The sequence below is a fragment of the Somniosus microcephalus genome, chromosome 21 (assembly GCF_052327205.1).
Source record: "Somniosus microcephalus isolate GS21.2 chromosome 21, FLI_Smic_1.0, whole genome shotgun sequence".
NCBI classification, from domain to species: domain Eukaryota; kingdom Metazoa; phylum Chordata; class Chondrichthyes; order Squaliformes; family Somniosidae; genus Somniosus; species Somniosus microcephalus.
Genome location: NC_141007.1, coordinates 47,587,347 through 47,605,246, shown reverse-complemented (window position 1 = coordinate 47,605,246; position 17,900 = coordinate 47,587,347). Strand labels below are relative to the sequence as shown.

Genomic DNA, 17,900 nt, shown 5'->3' with positions numbered 1-17,900 from the left:
GTTCAGCTTGTAAAACCAGCCAGCAAATACAAATATAGATCTGCATAAAGCCAAATTAGTCATCTGAAGTGACCCAACAGAATTTGACCTGATTTATGAACACAGTTAGGTCATTTCAGAGTTACACTGGCTTGTCCCTTTTTTTTTAAAAAAAGAGAAAATCTGGCAACACTGACATTTCAAAGCAGCAACAAAAGCAGTGATTGTCAAATTTCTTGCATGTCAAATTTGTTGAATGCAGCTTTGAGTAAATTCATGAAAGAATTGTCAAATTCAGGAAAGTGTTTGAGCCCAAGGTTTGAGATTAGGATTTCCTTGCAAGAGATTATTGGAACTGGGATAATGGCTAATGAAGAGAAATTCTGACAGGGGTTTAGCACTTCTGCCCATCTCTCGCCTCCATCCGGATGTCACTTTTGGGGGCATGTCAAGAGATCCCAGGCTCCCCTGGACATTTCACCTCCTGTATGAGCAGCAGAAAGTAGGCCATAGGTGGTCACATACAATTCCTTATTGAAATGACAGTTGATCCCAGAGAGATTGAATACTGTTTATGGAGCATCTAGAAAGAAAACGCAAGGCCTGCAGATCTTTGGCTGCTCCTAAATCCTGTCTGCTTGATGGGTGAGCATACACAAGCACCACCCCAATACTTAATGATCTTTCTTGGGATGGGATCATAGCAAGGCCAGACTGACAGGCAGAAGTTCCACTGCTGGAATGTCTAGACCTTGCTCTTAATTAGGTCATGATTCTCAACCTGTCAGTTCACTGTCCAAAGTTTTACAATCTGATAGCCAGATGCAGTCAAGATATCTGCTTGCCAACAGTGACCATCCAAAATAAACTGTTTTGTTGGAATCATGGGAGTGTTGACATAAGATAGTCTAAAATCTGCACTGCAGCATTAAATTCAATTTATTTGGATAGTTCACTTTAAACAGTATCTGAAATAATTAATTATTGAACCCAATACAAAAAAAAAGTTCCACACAAGAACCAGAATGTTTTCAGTTTTAACTTGAGAATGCCTTAGTCAGATGCTATTTTTGTCCATTTTTAAAATCACTTCATTGCCTTTTAGGTGTCAACTGAGGTCTGGTAATCTTTCAAAAAAATTGAAAACAGGACCGTTAATGGTTCTTAATGAATGCAGGCAAATCCCAAAGCACGAGACTGAAGCTCATTCCAGTCATCGTTCTCATTGCACAATTGCTGTATTGTGCCAGTGTCAGGACAGTAGCAGAAAGGCTGTACAACAGTATTCATTTAACAACTAATGTATTTGCCAAGCTAAAATAGATAATGGAAACTCTAGTTTCCAGAGTACAGAAATAGTAAGCTCTTTGGAAAATGTGGCAAAATTTACACTAACAGAACAGAAAGGTTCTCTCCTCTCCAATTTTCTTTTACTCCTGATTTTTCCAGTGGGATCCTGCTCCATTTTGGACAAATAAAACCACCCTCCCAGCAAATGATGGCAGGCCTAGTTTGTACTGCTGTTTGCAAAACCATAGGTGGCATTGCTTAAAATCTCACTTTACACCCGATGCTAACAATAAATGGGGTACTGCGCTGGCACCCAAGTGTTCACATTAATGCCAAATATCAGAACAGGATAACATTAGTGTGAGACAGTGTGCACATCAGTCTTGGACATTTCTGAATGCCAAACTGTAGCTTTGTTGGTGCAAATAAAGCCAAGTACTCTGGTGAATAACTGCTATTTTGTCAAATTAACTTCTGTTCCTGAAGATAGTGAAGCTATGGGCTTTCTAAAAAAGGGAAGAAAAACACACAATTGGGTTCTGGGGTTTCCCTATACTTTGCCCAAAATTTATTCAGAATGAGGCTTCAGGCAGTGCAGCTCTTGGGCCTCACCAGTCAACATTAAAATAGCTGGTTGATGCCAGACTTTGCATTGGCCCCCCAATTTCTATAGCAGATCTTTTTAGCAAGGTGTTCTACCAGCATTTTAAGATCTAAACTGGAAATACCCAAATGGTTCAGATTCTGTGTTGGTAAATCTAATGCATGACTGCTTGATAATTCACCATCAGTAAAACCACAAGGGGCAGGCCACATCTTGACTTGATAAGTGAGACAAAATAAAAGAAATGGAAGGTATGGCATTGTTGTGAAATAGCAACCACAGAATAATGGTATTTGAATTATAGATCCATCAAATTCCAAGAGCCAAGTAGATAATTTCAAAAAAAAGTTAACTTGAAAGTTGAGAGAACAGCTTAAGCAAGTGGCCCAAGGGGGTTGTTTAACAGTCCATTTCAGACTAGTGGAACTCCTTTAAAAGGTGTAATGCTGAACAGGCTGGCTAAATATGTACCTAGGATCAGCAAGCACAGAATAAAAGTGATCACAATTGGGTTAACAAATTAAAATCATAAGCAAAATTGTGAAGTAGTAGTGACTCAACAAATTGAGAAACAAGTGAAAGGATTCACTGAAATGGAGAACATTCAGAAATATTATAAAAGGGTAGCCAGACCTGCAAAGAGGGGTTTGAAAAAACAGCATAGCTGTTGATACAAGTCAAAACAGTAAGAGGCCAGAGCTATAAATGATGCAAATGAGGTCAAAAAAACTTGCTTGTTCCCAAGTATACTACTTCCAAACATTCATTAAGGAAAATAAAAGCAACATAATCTCCTTAAAATTACAGCAAGTAGAATTGAGAACTGAGAGAAAGTTCTAATCAAGATTTAAAAAGCTAGTCAAAAATCTACAACAATAAATGCATTTATCCTTGAGTACTGGGTGAGACAAGGGAGGAGATCTATGCACATTAAGGGAATCAAATACCAGGGAAACATCAGTGGATTGCCAACAGGCTAATGTGGTACACACAAGAGGGACAACAAAGCAGATACAAGCAACTATGGACCACTTCACCTTAGTTCAATTCTGGGATTAATCAGGAATAAACTCAAATTACTTTTAGGACAATTCAGCAGACAGCTAACAGATTCTGAAGGGAAGATCTTGCCCAACAAACTGAGGGTTTTTTGGTGAAAGTGTCATTCCAAGTACATTGTGGAATGTCTTAATGTTATTTACCTAGCACTTGACTTAATTCCACATGAAAAGCTATTGGATAAGCTGAGAAATGGTGGGGGGTAAAACTGGAGAATGCTTTCCATCCTTGAACCATCGAGAAGGGTTGGAACAACAGACATTCATGTATATGTTAGGGATGTTATGTCAGGGTGAGCGCTAGGCGATATGGATGCCTCGAGCCACCCAAAATTTATGCAAATTGGTCAAATCTGCAGCCGCTACTAAATTAGGAAGAGCAGTTAGCTCTGAAGCCACCACTCTCAAACTACAAAATGAATTGAATTAGGCATGTACATGGACAGAGCAATAGCAGATTGAACCAAATATGGACAAGCTTGAAGTTGTGCACATAAGCAAAGAAATGCATAATGGACATTTATACTCCATTACTGGTGCTGAAATAACCAAGTGAAGTTGAAAGATTTAAGGGTTTTAGTTAAGTGTTGAATCTACCTGCCTAACCATTGTGGAACAGCAACCAATAAAGCAAATACGATGTTAGAACAAGGGAGTACAAGTCAGAGGAGGTTGTGCTAAAACATTAATGTTCTGGTCAGGTTACACCTTTCGTAGGGTGTCCAGTTCTGGTCACCAAAACAGTCTTCCAGATATGAATAGTGAAGGTGACAAATCTTGGAATAATTTAATTGAATGTGAAAATCCTGACTTTAGGATCTTCCTGCATGGAAGATCCAAGATGGGCTAAATAGTCCTCCTCATCCATAATGATCTTGGAGAGCAAGAAAAACTACTGCCATTAACTACATCACCTGAGGCTCCATGCAGCAGACTATATATCTACTGCTTATTCAGCACTCTTAATCTGTGTGCATGGAATGATCATATCTTGCATGATTTATATAGGCAGGTGGAGGATCTGGTGCAAAAAGCAATTTCTACATTATGCTGTGTAATCAGATTTGCATTCTATTTAAGCAGTAGATATCTAATTTAATCTACCAGCACTTTTGCTTGTACTGCAAGATTTAAAAAAAAATCATAATTCAGCAGGTATACCAAACAAATTTGCTTTGTTAAAATATATGCTTTGAAAACAGAACTAGCATTTTTGCTGGAGTGACAATTACATTCAGTTGTTTGGGGTTTATAATGAGAAAAATAAAGCAAGAGCACAAGAGGGAGTGAGTGGAGGGGAGTGAGGGAGGGCAGACGAGAGAAAAAGGAAACAAATGAAAGGAAAAATTCTGATAACTGAAGCAAAATGGCCACACCACTTGGTGCTTAGAATTAACTGCTCCATAAATTGTTTAAGTCACTCCTGTTAGTATTTCATGAGCTTCATCTTTAGCCATATTGCCTTTTTTGAAGGGAAAGTAAACATGCTCAAGTTCCATTAACCACAATGTCAACCTAAAACTCTTCAGGCATGGTAAACATGGGCAAGGCCACTTTTTCCTCACCTACATTGAGGTGCATGTCCTTCTGCTTCCCACTTGGAGACAAACTACTGGAATCATTGAAGTTGATGGCACAGAAGGCCACCATTTGGCCCATCGTGTCTGTGCTGGCCAAAAAAGAGCTGTCCAGCCCAATCCCACTTGCCAGGTCTTGGATATGCACTTGAAATACCATAACTGACACGGATGCAGGAATTTTTTTTTTTTCTTTTATATATATAAATATAAATGCGATGAGGGTTTCTGCCTCTACCGGCAGGCAGTGAGTTCCAGACCCCCACCAACCTCAAAATATTTCCTCAACTCTCCTAATCCTTCTGCAAATTACTTCAAATCTATGTCCCCTGGTTATTGACCCCTCTGCCATGGGAAATAGGTCCTTCCTATCCACAATCTTAGGCCCCTCAATTTTATACACCTCAATTAAATCTAATCAGCCTCCTCTGTTCCAAAGAAAACCCCAGCCTATCCAATCTTTCTTCAGCTAAAATTCTCCAGTCCTGGCAACATCCTCATAAATCTCTTCCATACCCTCTCTAGTGCAATCACATTTTTCCTGTAATGTAGTGACCAGAACTGTATGCAGTATTCTAGCTGCAGCCCAACTGATGTTTTATGCAGTTCAAGCAGAACCTCCCTGCTTATATTCTATGCCTTGGCTAATAAAAGGAGAATCCCATATGCCTTCTTAACCACCTTATTTACCTGTCCTGCTACCTTCAGGGATCTGTGGCCATGCACTCCAAGGTCCCTCTGTTCCTCTACACTTCAGTATCCTACTATTTATTGGGTATCCTTGCTTGGTTAACCCTCCCCAAATAAATTACCTAATTTCTCTAGATTGAATTCCATTTACCACTTTGCTGCCCACCAGACCAGTTCATTATCTTCCTGCAGTCTATATCTTTCTTACTCACCGTCAACCACACGGCCAATTATTGTATCATCTGCAAGCTTCTTAATCATGCCCCCTACATTGAAGTCTAAATCATTGTTTATATACACCATGAAAATCAAGGGACTAGTACAGAGCCCTGCAGAACCCCACTGGAAACAACCTTCCAGTCACAAAAACATCCAACCATCACCCTTTACTTCTTGCCTGAGCCAATTTTGGATCCAACTTACCACTTGCCCTTGGATCCCATGGGCTTGTACTCTCACCAGCCTGCCATGTGGGACCTTGTCAAAGCCTTGCTAAAATCCAAGTAGACTACATCAAACAAGATACCCTCATGGACCCTCCGTTATCTTCTCAAAAAGGAGACACAACCTTCCCTTAAAAGCATGCGGATGACCCTCGATTGTGACTTTTTAAAAGATTAATACATTCCCTCAGAATTTTTTCCAATAATCTGCTCACCACCCAAGGTTAAGCTGACAGGCCTGTAATTACTCAGTCTATCCTTTTTAAACATCAGTAAAATGTTAGCAGCCCTCCAGCATCACACCTGCAGCCAGAGGATTGGAAAATGGCCAGAGCCTCAGTTATTTCCTCCCTTGCTTCTCAACAGCTTGGGATACATTTCATGTGGGCCTGGCAATTTATCAAAGATGTTAAACCCCTTTATTTCCTCTCACCATGTTACTCTCATCTATTAGCTCAACACTAGAAGCATTGTGCGCAACTAGCAAATCTGAATGTCAACTGTTGCTCGAGCCACTGCACGACTTAAGGGCAATGTTGCACTTAATGTGATTATTTAGTTCCTTTGTGAAAAACAAACTATAAAAGACAACTGTAAACAAGTTTGTAAAGGACTATTGAGTTCAAGTGCTTAAAACAAAGTTTATTTATAGGTTTATTTTTGTAACTCACTTTTGAATTGGAAACTTAAGATAGGAGGTACTAGAAAGGCAGGTGGTCAACAAAAAAAAAAAAAACAGGAGACAAGACAGATAGTAAAGAGTGTTATGCTGGGATAAAGAATATAACTTTCACATCTTTCCCCACTACCTTGACATCACCCAAAGTGTACTACTACCACCATGAAGTGCACAAAGATTGGTATAAACATCAACTAGAAAAAAGTCATCAACTGGTCTAGCTTCATATTTGCTTCAGATTTTCACATACCTGTTCCAGGAGCTCTCTTGCTGTACAGGCTTACCCATCAATAGTCCTTGGGTAGTGTTTAAAGAAACACCAACTTTGCCTGTATCTGTCTGCCTCATGGAGATTATTCAGTATTGTGGTCTTCACATGTAACCCTGGTTTGGGTTTCCCCATTATATCCAAGGTCTATGGGCCCTTGACAAAATGTCACTGCTGTTCCCAAAGTAGCCATCTCACAACTTTGAGGAGTCTGGCAGGTGTCTCCCTGGTGCAAAGAGTTTCAGCAAAACTTGGTCCATCATGGGCCAGTGTAATAAACTTGCATTAGTTCCACACTGAAAGGCAACTTCAAATACTATGTACTGTTAAACTTTGCCAAGAATGATGCATTATACAAATGCAAAAAACTCAGTATTGTAACTAAAGGTGGTGGGTAGCCAAGAAAAAAAGGCGCAACTTAAAATTTAAATTGAACTCCCAAGGTGCAATTTGGTCTGGTCAACATTCCTCCAGCTCTTCTCTAGTCAGTGTTTTTTCATAGCTGCTGCCTCGAATCTTGCCTGGACGGTACTCATCAAGTACGTCTTCTGAAAGAAAAATATTACCAAAACTGTATTAGAGGGTTACATGTACTGAAAATCAACAAAACTAAACCAATGCAGGCCTTTGGGTTTTTCCAGCAAATTACAGTATTATAACTGTAAAAGAGATTTAGGTAAAGGAATGAGGTGTGACAGCAGGCAAAATATTGACACTGTCAGCTTCACAAATACAAAAGAGACTTCAATTTTCTTACTTGAAGATACCTCCAATACTTGGGACCAGTATTCCCTTTAAGCGGCGTGGCCACAGCTCTCGCAGCCGGCTCATCAGCTTTAATAGGAAAAAACATGCATTCGTGGCATTTTGAATGGGCTGTGCAGCCCCTTAAAGGGGCCACACCCCAAAAAAATTTACAGGGAACCTTGCTTGGGGGACTCTGCTCCATTGATTGAAGTACATGCACGCTTTTTACCAAACTATACTAAATCAAGTGCATCATACAATTTGCACAATGTACAAAAGTATGATATACCAATTTTAGATCATGTATTAGATATCTTCACCTCAGTACTTCATAGAATGTGTACAGGCATTAGCACTAATAATCCACGTTAGTTTCTATCATTGCAATCCCATTTGTTAAAACATTTGGGCCTAGGTTTTTGATTGGTGCGACTTTAATGCTAGTGGGAAGCCTTTTGGTTTAAATGGTCTATTTCTTCCCCCCCCCCCCCCAAGCAAGCTATGTCTGAAAGACTTGTGGGGGGGGGGGGGGGGGGCAGTCTTGCTTCTTTCTCTTGAAAGAATTGCTCTGGAATTAATTTACTTTCAACAAGCATGAACCTTTGTAGGTGGAAACTGAGGCAATCTTGTAAATTTCTAGACTGCAAAATAGCATTAACCACAAATGTAGTGTTCAGTTGTTTTTCTTAAAGTTGAATGCTAGAAGAGGTAAGAGAATGCACAAAGTCAGTCAATTATGGGCATTGAGATTTAATAGAGAAGCTGTTGAAACTCAACTTCCTCACCCACCATTTATACCAGAGAACTAGAGAATCTCAACTCAGCCATTCAAGTAGGCAGTTTGACAAAAAATGACTGCCTAATTTTGGCTTGGTGGCTGTCCATTTAAACCCAGGCAGTGCAGAGGAAAAAACACATTCCACTCAAATTTAACAAGTGTTGTAAGGAAAGTTCAAACTGGTTTTCAAATCGCAGGCTTAATGAGAGGAGCAAAACTAGTTGAGCAAACAATTGTATGAAAGCCACTTATTTCTGAACCTAATTATCAGTTGTTCAAAGTCCAGAAAGCCTCAGCAATTGTTTTTGGTGTTCAGAGCAGAGCTAAAATGAGAGGACTTGGACTAGGTAAAGTTCAGAGTGAGTTAGTTGGAGAGTTGGTCAGCCTGCATTAGCTCAGTGGCAAAAATTAATACTTTGTATACTTAAAATATTCTGCAAGAATATCTTGGCTGAAGCGATCCCATGGAGGCTCAGCATAACTCCAGTAGCCAAAAGCAATTAACAATGCTTATTCTATTCATTACTCTGCACATTACCAAAATCATATCTAGATAAAGGCTAATGAAAATACTCAGGCAGAGGAAACTGGGGTGCATCTATGAGCATGATCCAAGATACAAGAGCCAAAATGTCCATCGTAAGGGTAGAAAAGACACCTCAAGAAACTGCAACAAGTAGCTGAGGTGGGGTAAGGCATGGGAGAAAGGATAGACTAGATCCAGTGCTGCTTTTGAAGTTGTACAAAAATCACAACCACCAGGAGGGTATTTAGATGAGGGCATTTTGCATGTCTTCCTCAACTACAGAAACCATGAACAGTGCACTATACATTAGAAGCTGAGGTAAGTCAGCAATGTTAGGGAGAGCTATTTTATGTACAAATAGTTAGGGAGCCATTAGATGTACCAATTTCTTTGTACAAGTTCCATCAAAAATGGTCCAATTTAATTTGAAAATCCCTTGAAGATAAGCAAACCAAAGCAAATGACAAACAAATTGCATCTTCTGTTGAACTGAAGCCAGTCACCAAATGACTGGCAGTTAATTGGGCTTTAATTTAATTTCACAAAAAACAGCAGCACGAATTGTGGACTGCTCAGCAAACCAGAAAGCTTTGTCAAGGTCTGGACGACATCCAGTAGATGCACAGAGCCACAATTAGATGATGCACAGGGCAAAAGCAATCTGTAGCAGCAACCAGATTGATCTGGGGTAAGCATAATCATTTAGCATTAAGCCCAGCTCAGACAGACAAATGCTCATCCCTCAAGTATTTGAAAAAATTGATTTTAACCACCACTGATTTTGCTTCAGTATTAGTATGCTCCCATAATTACATGAAATCTGCTATTACACTGTATTCAATGCTTGGGTCCAACTGGCAGTTAATAAATAAACACAATTATCAGGTTGACTCAAATCTCAAGTTACTCCTGCACATCAACCACCCTTTGAGAACTGCATTCGCACCATATTCAAAATCATTAAGATTCAAATTCTGTACCAGTCATTCTCTAGGGCTTAAGTTGCCAACTGTTGGTATTTTTGTTGAAAACAGCAGTACCATGAGAATCATGGAGTGAACGGAGACTCCCATTGCTTGACAGGTTACAGGACAATGGGACTCCAATGCCGTTAGAAGAATTTATGTCATTGCTACCTTCTCAAAATCAGACTGGCCACATGCATGGCGATAAAGCCCGTTCAGACAATCCAAAGGTGTACATCAACCACACAGATCGCCATTCAGTCTATGTACAGGCAGTCTGCAATGCAAAGATCTTGTTTGTGCATGAGCACACTATTTTGGATCAATACTACATAATCCTCAATTTGGCATCAACATTTAAACAAACTGACTGCAATTATTGATGGGCATTTAGGGGACAGCATGAAACCATGGTTCATGAGCCCACTGCATACCTGACAGATGCCTGAACATTTGTCTGACACACAAGATGGCACTCTCCAAAATGGAACAAATGTGGTCTTGATGGCAATTTAGTACCTACATTAAATCAGGGTGTTTTTATAATGAGCCAGCCAGGGAGTACAGAATGAATGTGGCCTGGAGCATAGTGTATAATCTCACCAAGAACATCGAGGAATATATCCATGCTGTGGCCATGGAAGGCCAAATTATTTTTGAATGCATCAGGAAAAAGCGTTGCATGGGTGGTTGGGGACAGTGTCCCACATCAAAGCTAAAAACTTCACTTTCTGCCCAATAATGTGATCTAAAAATCAAATTCCCATAACCCAGTTGATAAAGCTCCCTCCAAAAGTCATGGTTTCATATTTTGTACCAAACACTCCTTTCCACTGCACCCCCCCCCACCCAAAACTTAAAGCCCAAAACTATTCCAAGTTCAAACACCTATTGTTGCCAGTTAGGAATTTGTTCCCACCTCTACTCTCCAACCCCTGTCGGTCTTCCACATCGGTCTAATTTTGTCAGCTCTGGTCATTACCCATCAGAATTATCCCCCACTTGTTCTTAAGCTGTAAAGTGAACTGTCCTCCATACACTTGCTCATCATGGTTAAAAAGGAGGGCTAAATATTGTTTCCTACTTTAGATTTATTCTTTCCTTGGACCTTCATAAATAGTCTTTCCATACTTGCTGTGCATGATGAAAGCAAAGCATCCATACTGCATCAAATAGGGGAAAAACCAACTGGATTTTATGTTACACTATTTTTAAATGAAGGCTGGAGCCAGGCTACCTAAAGTAAGCCCGATTTGGCAAATAGGCATTTTTCCCCCCCCCCAGGAGTTCAAAATGTCCATGGATTAAGGGATTGGCAGGGGAAATACAGACAATGCACATCAAATTGTTCATCAATATGCAATTAACAATCCTTCCATGAGTCTTTGGGTGATGGAACTTCTTTGGAAAAAAAATCAAGTAGTGAAGTTTTTCCCCAGTGATCAGTTCCTGGAATCAACACTTAGACTCCACAAGTGGACATGGAAGTACATAATCCAAGCACAGCCTAAAGATGTCAATATCTACAAGAGACTGTCATCTAAAAACCTGATCAAGTAACAAGCTGAGCAAAAATAAATTCTGGCAAAGTGCCTTTTAGCCCTTGGACTGATTGGACAGGGTCTATGGTACGATGCACCATAGTTTAGGTGGTAAATTAGTTCCATGGAACACAGAAGGGCACAGGTTTTGGTCCATGAGGGGTTTAGTCTGCTTATTAGAAACTGCCTGTTTGCAACATCGCCACAAAGCTTGAGCCACAATAATAGAAAGTCATCAGGCTTTTCTCAAGTTGCAAAACCATGAAGAGAGAGAACAAAAAGCAATTCTAGCAATACCAAGCTTCAGGTTTAAAAAGCCTAATTTGTCAAAGAAGGGAAAATGGAGGCAGGTAAAAGTTGCACAGTTCTGAGGTCTTGGGAAAGAACGAGTGATGTTCGTACAATGAGTCTCAATTTCAATTCAGTAAGGACACATGAAGCAGAAGAATCTGCAGACAACATACCTGCAGCTTAAAAGGAACAGTGGAGAGGAAACATTGAAGATAGTAGTATCAATGAAATAGGGACAAGAAAGGTTACCACAGAAAGTGAGCATAAGTGCATGGGGAGAAATGTTGGAGTCTTAAGGGGAGAGGAAATCACAGTTTAGACCAACTTTTTCTTGTATGCTATCTGATGTGTGAGGTGTTAAGAGCATACTGTTCAAATATAGAAATCTTGAATGGATGAGCTTTATACAAGTTGTAGAGCATAAAGTTGTGGCTACCAATCAATGGAGTGCAAGTTGCAGTTACGAGATAGGAAACAATGAACATCAACTGAAGACTAAACAGTACAACCAAGTTAGGAGATGGTATAGCTATTGGTTAGGCTTGCAAGAAACCAACAGACTTCTCTTGAAAATTCATCCATTGCACAATGGAAAAAGTGAGTTTGCACACAGTAACTGCAATCTGATAGTGGTGAAAAAGAATGCAATTATCACAAGTAGATAACCTAGATGAGATGGCGATTTACATCTGAACAGAGAAAAGCGGAGTTCCTCGCTGAACCCACCCAAGTTAATGTAAAAAGGGATACTGGGGATTTGAGAAACTGAACAACCATAAATATAGCTTTGATGAGAGGTCAGATGATCAAATGTTTTCTTAAAAGTGCATAGTGCCAAACCTTTTCAAAGACTAACATGTCAGCATTTTAATAAGTTTTTAAAAAAATCAGTAGGATTTACATTGGATTGGAGGCCATCAGTATGAAAAAGATTAAATTGGTTAAATGGTGGGATGAAAAGCAATCAGAAGTTACTTGCTCATGTTAGAGGTTGGCATGCACGACACAATGAGGAACAGCAGTGACGATACACACCTTTGGTTGATTTAAAACAAGTTACTGGAGTCAAATGAAAAAGGGGTGGGGGGTGCAAGAAGAATAGTTGTTCTAGCAAAAACAATTTATTTAATTACAAGCTTCCTGTGTTTCAGAGTCTGGCTATTAAAATCAGGGTGGAAATTCTATTAATTTGTTCAAAGTTAAATTTATATATTTATTTTTTAAAAGAGCAGCATTTGCATTGTTACACACAGCGTGCTAGGGCAGACCACAAAAAACACCAACTGTCTCTGGAATATTATCCAAGTATGTTTAACAAAGCATTCCACAGAACAAATTCATGCACGTCACAACCACAATTCTAAGCATCTGAAATGAGGAGAATGCAGGCATATTTTACAAAGTTATGTTGTCCTGGGGGACTGGGCTGATGCTGGCTTTCACCTCAAGCCAGAATTCAGCTTCGACTAAAACAGAGATTAAATAGGATGACAGCAAGGTTCTTGTGGCAAAATAATGTTAGTCTCATTCTAATTCCTATTGTGCAGCTGTCAACTTAACCTCCAAGTTAGTACCTAATCAAGGGCACTCGCTCAAAAAGAACACAGGATGGCCAGTGTGGGGAATTGAAAATGTGGGGGGGGGGGGGGGGGGGAAAGGGAGGGAGAGAAATGGGTGAACACATTGTTGGGGAAGAGGTTTTAACTGCTATACCCAAAATGCCTAGAAAAAAGTTCAAGTAGCTGCTAAAAAATCATCACTAGAATCAAAGTCAATGGAGTTAGCATCACCAGCTGAAAACAGTTCATTGGGTTTGCTTTTCTTCCACATTATTTGTTCAAATTATTCACAAAAGCATGCACAATTTACCTGTGTAGCTAACATTATGGTAGACAGTCTTTCGATTCAGTTTATTGCCCCAATTTGCTGGAGAATAGGAGGAGGCCTTTTTATTGATCAACATATGCAAGGCAGTTAGCAATTCTGGCAAGGTGCCTCCGATTTTAAGATCTAGACATTTGTATCCAAGCTTACTGGGCCGAGGATGGCTCAGCAAGTAAAATATATGGAGACATGTTTGGCCTTAAGTGTTGGTCTCTTTAGCTAATTAGGTCAGAAGATAATCAGGAGTGCTACAATTGGACTCTCTGCCCAAAACTCAAAGGGAGTGAGGGGCAGGAAAAAGGCCAAGACCCCAGCTTTTGATTGCATTAAAAGTGCACATGTATGGCAGTTAAGGATGGATCAGTTCTCACTCTGGATGTGTCTGAGCCACATTAGCCTCCCAAAATTCTGTTCAAACTCTCAAATGAACAGACATATGGGACAAAATACTGAATGGCTGCCACCACCTTGGAATCCACACAGGAGCAGGAATCACCACCTCCAGGAGGGGAAAGGAAAAGAGAAAGCATCATGCTGTAGTCAATAAAATTACAGTACATATTTACTTACATTTTTCTGAAATAAAAGCATCACCCACAAGGCTGGTGGACCATCAACCAGCCAGCACCAAGATTTACACCACATACAAGTTACACCCTCCCTTCCTAATTGGATTTGCATCTTTCCCATTATTCAGAATGTTGTGCATTTTCTATAGTCAGTGGAATTTCACCCAGTCTTCTCATACCCAAATAAGCACATATGCAAGAAAGTGCATGTCAGAATTACTGTGTAAAGGCTCATTTCAATTACAAGGAAGGCAAATTAGTTTGACTGATGTACATTTAAAGCAAAGCTTTGCTGAGATCAGGAAGCAAACTACTGCAACATTCGGAATGATGGCATCATCTATGACTAGAATAGTAATAAGTAAATAGAATATTTACCAATTAATGTAATATATCATAGTAAGTATTGTCAACCACTACAATAACTAATCTTAAACAATAATCCTAATAGACAGGGGGAAGGAAAGGGCAAGGAGGGTGAATAATACCCAAAATGCATACAGGAGAGCTTTCTTCAATCAGTATGTTTCTAGCCTAATAAGGAAGCAGTGCTGGATCTAGATCTGGTAGGGCAAGTGGAGTGTTTCAGTGGGAGGACATCTGGGTAATAGTGGCCATAATATAATTAGGTGCAAGGTACTTATGGAAAAAGGGACAAAAGAAAAATCCATGGTAAAAATACCCACCTGGAAGAGAGCCAGTTTGCACTTTTAGAAGCAAACTAGCACAGGTGGACAGGAAACAAAGATTGGCCAGGGAAATAAATGAGCAATGGCAGGCCTTCAAGGTATAGATAGTTCAAGTACAAACCAAGCATATTCCCAGAGAGGAAAGATGGGGCATCCAAAACTAGAGTTCCCTGGATGACAAATGAAATGGGTTAAAATAAAACAGAAAAATGTCAGGTACAGAATGCAGTTGAAAACCAGGCAGGCAGAATACAAAGTAGAGGAGGGGAATTGAAAAAGGATACAAGGACAGTATGAGAAGAGATTAGCAGGTAAACAACAAAAAATAAAAAATAGTTAAAGGAATGACAGGGCCAATTTAGGGATAAAGAGGAAATGAGGTATTAATGAGTACTTTGCATCTGTAAACAAGAGGACATTAATGTTGCGGGGGGGGGGGGGGGGGGTTTAAGAGATATTGGATAACATTAAAAAGATAGAAAGGAGGTGATAAATAGGCTGACATCACTCAATTAACGTGTCATCCAGTCCAGATGGTATGAATCCTAGGTTGCTGAGGGAAGCTAGGGTGGAGATAGCAGAAGCTCTGACCACAATCTTTCAATATTCCTTGGATATAGGAGTGGTGCCGTAGGACTGGACGATCGCAAATGTTAAACCCGGTTAAAAAAAGGGGGATAAACCTGGTAACTACAGGCCAATCAGTCCAATGCCAATGGTGGGAAAACTTAGAGACCATCGTCAAGGGCAAAATTAATTCTCACTTGAAGTATTGTTAATAAGGGACAGGCAGCATGGATGTGTTAAATGCAAATTGTGACTGATTAACCTGGTTTGTGTTCTCTGATGAAGGTAGTGCTGTAGATGTTGTATACATGGATTTTCAAAAGGCATTTGATAAAAGTACCACAACACATTTGGAAAATAGAAGCACATGGTATTACATGGACAGCAGTAACTGGAGTACAAAATTGGCTGAGAGATAGAAGGCAGAGAGTGAACAAATATTTTTCCTGACTGGAGAGAAGTGTGCAGTGGGGTCCCCCAGGGGTCAGGTATTAGGACCACAGCTTTTCCTGTGTATAAATGACCTGGGCTTAGATGTAGGGAGTACAATTTCAAAGTTTGTGAATGATACAAAACTTGGCAATGTAGTAAATAGTGAGCAGGATAGTAGTAGACTTGAGGAAGACAGATTGGTGAAATGGGCAGACACAATTTAATGCAGACAAATGTGAAGAGATCACTTTGGGAGGAACATTGAGGTGCAGTATAATCTAAAAGGGGGGGGTGCATATTCAACAAATCTTTAAAAAGGTGACAGGGCAAGCTGATAAGGTGATTAAGCATATGGGATAGTAGGCTTTATGAATAGGGGCACTGAATACAAAAAACAAGTCAAGCTAAACTTCAAATCAGTGTTAGGCCTCAGCTGTAGTATGGTGTACAATTCTGGATACCACATGTTAAGAGGAGGATACAGGAGGTTTACTAGGGATGAGTGTGTTCAGTTATGTGGAAAGATTGGAGAAGTAGAGATTGTTCTTAGAGCAAAGGACAAGGGAAGATTTAAGATTATTCAAAATGATGAGCTGTTTTGACAGCACAAGTCAGGAGAAATTGTTTCCTGTGTCAAGTGGGTTGCAAACCAGATGTCATGGATTTGAAATAATTGGCAAGAACAAGGGGAAATCAAGAGATTTGCCCCCCCCCCCCCCAGGGTTAAGATCTGGAACACTATCTGAAAGGGTGGTGGAATCAGATTCCATACAAACTTTCAAAAGGCAATTGGACATGTACTTGACGAGGACTTATTTTCAAGGCTGTCGGGAAAAAGCTGGTGTAGGGCCAAATTGGACAGCTCTTTCAAAGAGCCAGCAGGGGCACAACAGGCCAAATGGCCTCCTTCTGTGCTATAAGATTCTATGATTGAGATCTAGTACATTGATAATGTGCAAAGATCCTATTTGCAATTCTGAATGTAGTTTCATACTGGAAGATTCTATTACACCAGACAGACAATACACTTTACTTGGTTCTGAAGCATATATTGCTTACATGTACTGCTACATTTTACTGAACTACTGTAGAACACCAGCTAGTTAACTATAGAGACCCCCAGGTTTGGTTGGAGGAAGGGGGGGGTGGCACAGGTGGCGATGACATTCTAGGCAAGGTGCTCACTGTCCAATTCAAGAATGCAACTGAAAACAGCAACATTCTTAACCATAATGCTCGCTCACACCTTCCTTCAACTGAGGGGAAACAATGGAGAACTAACATCTTCAGGTTAAATAGAAGAATCAGATTTAGATTAATCTTTACAAGTACAATTTGGGACCTTTAAACCCAAGGGAAAAAATTAGACAAATAAAAAATCTTCTGGATATTAAAGCCAATATACTTTCTCTACTGGTTTAATATTTCCCAGTCTGGACAGTTTATAAATGACTGCAAGACAGCACGGTGGCATAGTGGTTAGCACTGTTGTCTCACAGCGCCAGGGACCTGGGTTCGAATCTGGCCTCGGGTGACTGTGTGGAGTTTGCACATTCTCCCCGTGTTTGCGTGGGTTTCCTCCGGGTGCTCCGGTTTCCTCCCACAGTCCAAAGATGTGGTTAGGTTGATTGGCTATGATAAATTGACCCTTAGTGTTAGGGGGATTAAATACGCGGGATAGGGTGGGATATGTGTTGGTGCAGGGGTTACGGGGATCGGGTGGGATATGTGTCGGTGCAGGCTCGATGGGCCGAAATGGCCTCTATCTGCACTGTGGGGTTTCTGTGTGATTTCTGTGTGAAAGTATCAAAAAAAATTGAATCTTCCCTAAGATGTGCAAGGTTACATTCTAGGAGAACCTGACAAGAGTAATTCTTCTAACACATTAAACTGATGTACAGTCAGGTCAATTTATTCTAGAAATCTTAGAACATGGTTTGCATACCCAGTAATGAAAAAAATAGATAATACAAGTCAAGGAGATAATGCAATAATTACATAGCAATGGACAGGGGAGAGACAATTTCATTACACTGGGCTAGAAAAGCATTAAAGTTACTTAGTCATCTGTTAGGAAATAATTAAAGAGGCATTGCAGACAAGGCAAGTTTTACAGACAGCCACCCAAGGGACCAGTACAGGGCAATGTTATTTAATATTGAGGCTGCCAGGCATTGAGAGGAGATAATAAGGTATAATGAGAAGAGAAGGATAAATTAGTGAAGACAGTATCTATGAAGATAGCACAGATTTAAAAATCCAACTGGCCTCCCAATCTGCAACATAAATTCACATTTATTTAGCATGTTGTGGGAGGGTGGCA

The 17,900-nt window shown here is 40.0% G+C and overlaps 1 protein-coding gene across 1 annotated transcript in view; it reads right to left on the bottom strand.

Moving 5' to 3' along the window:
- Positions 1-17,900, bottom strand: part of mxra7 (matrix-remodelling associated 7) — a 107,245-nt gene that overhangs the window by 25,005 nt on the left and 64,340 nt on the right. Inside the window, exon 3 of the mRNA XM_085964105.1 lies at positions 7,053-7,136. Coding sequence (XP_085820231.1) covers positions 7,053-7,136 — 84 coding nt within the window. The remainder of the gene's footprint in view (positions 1-7,052; positions 7,137-17,900) is intronic.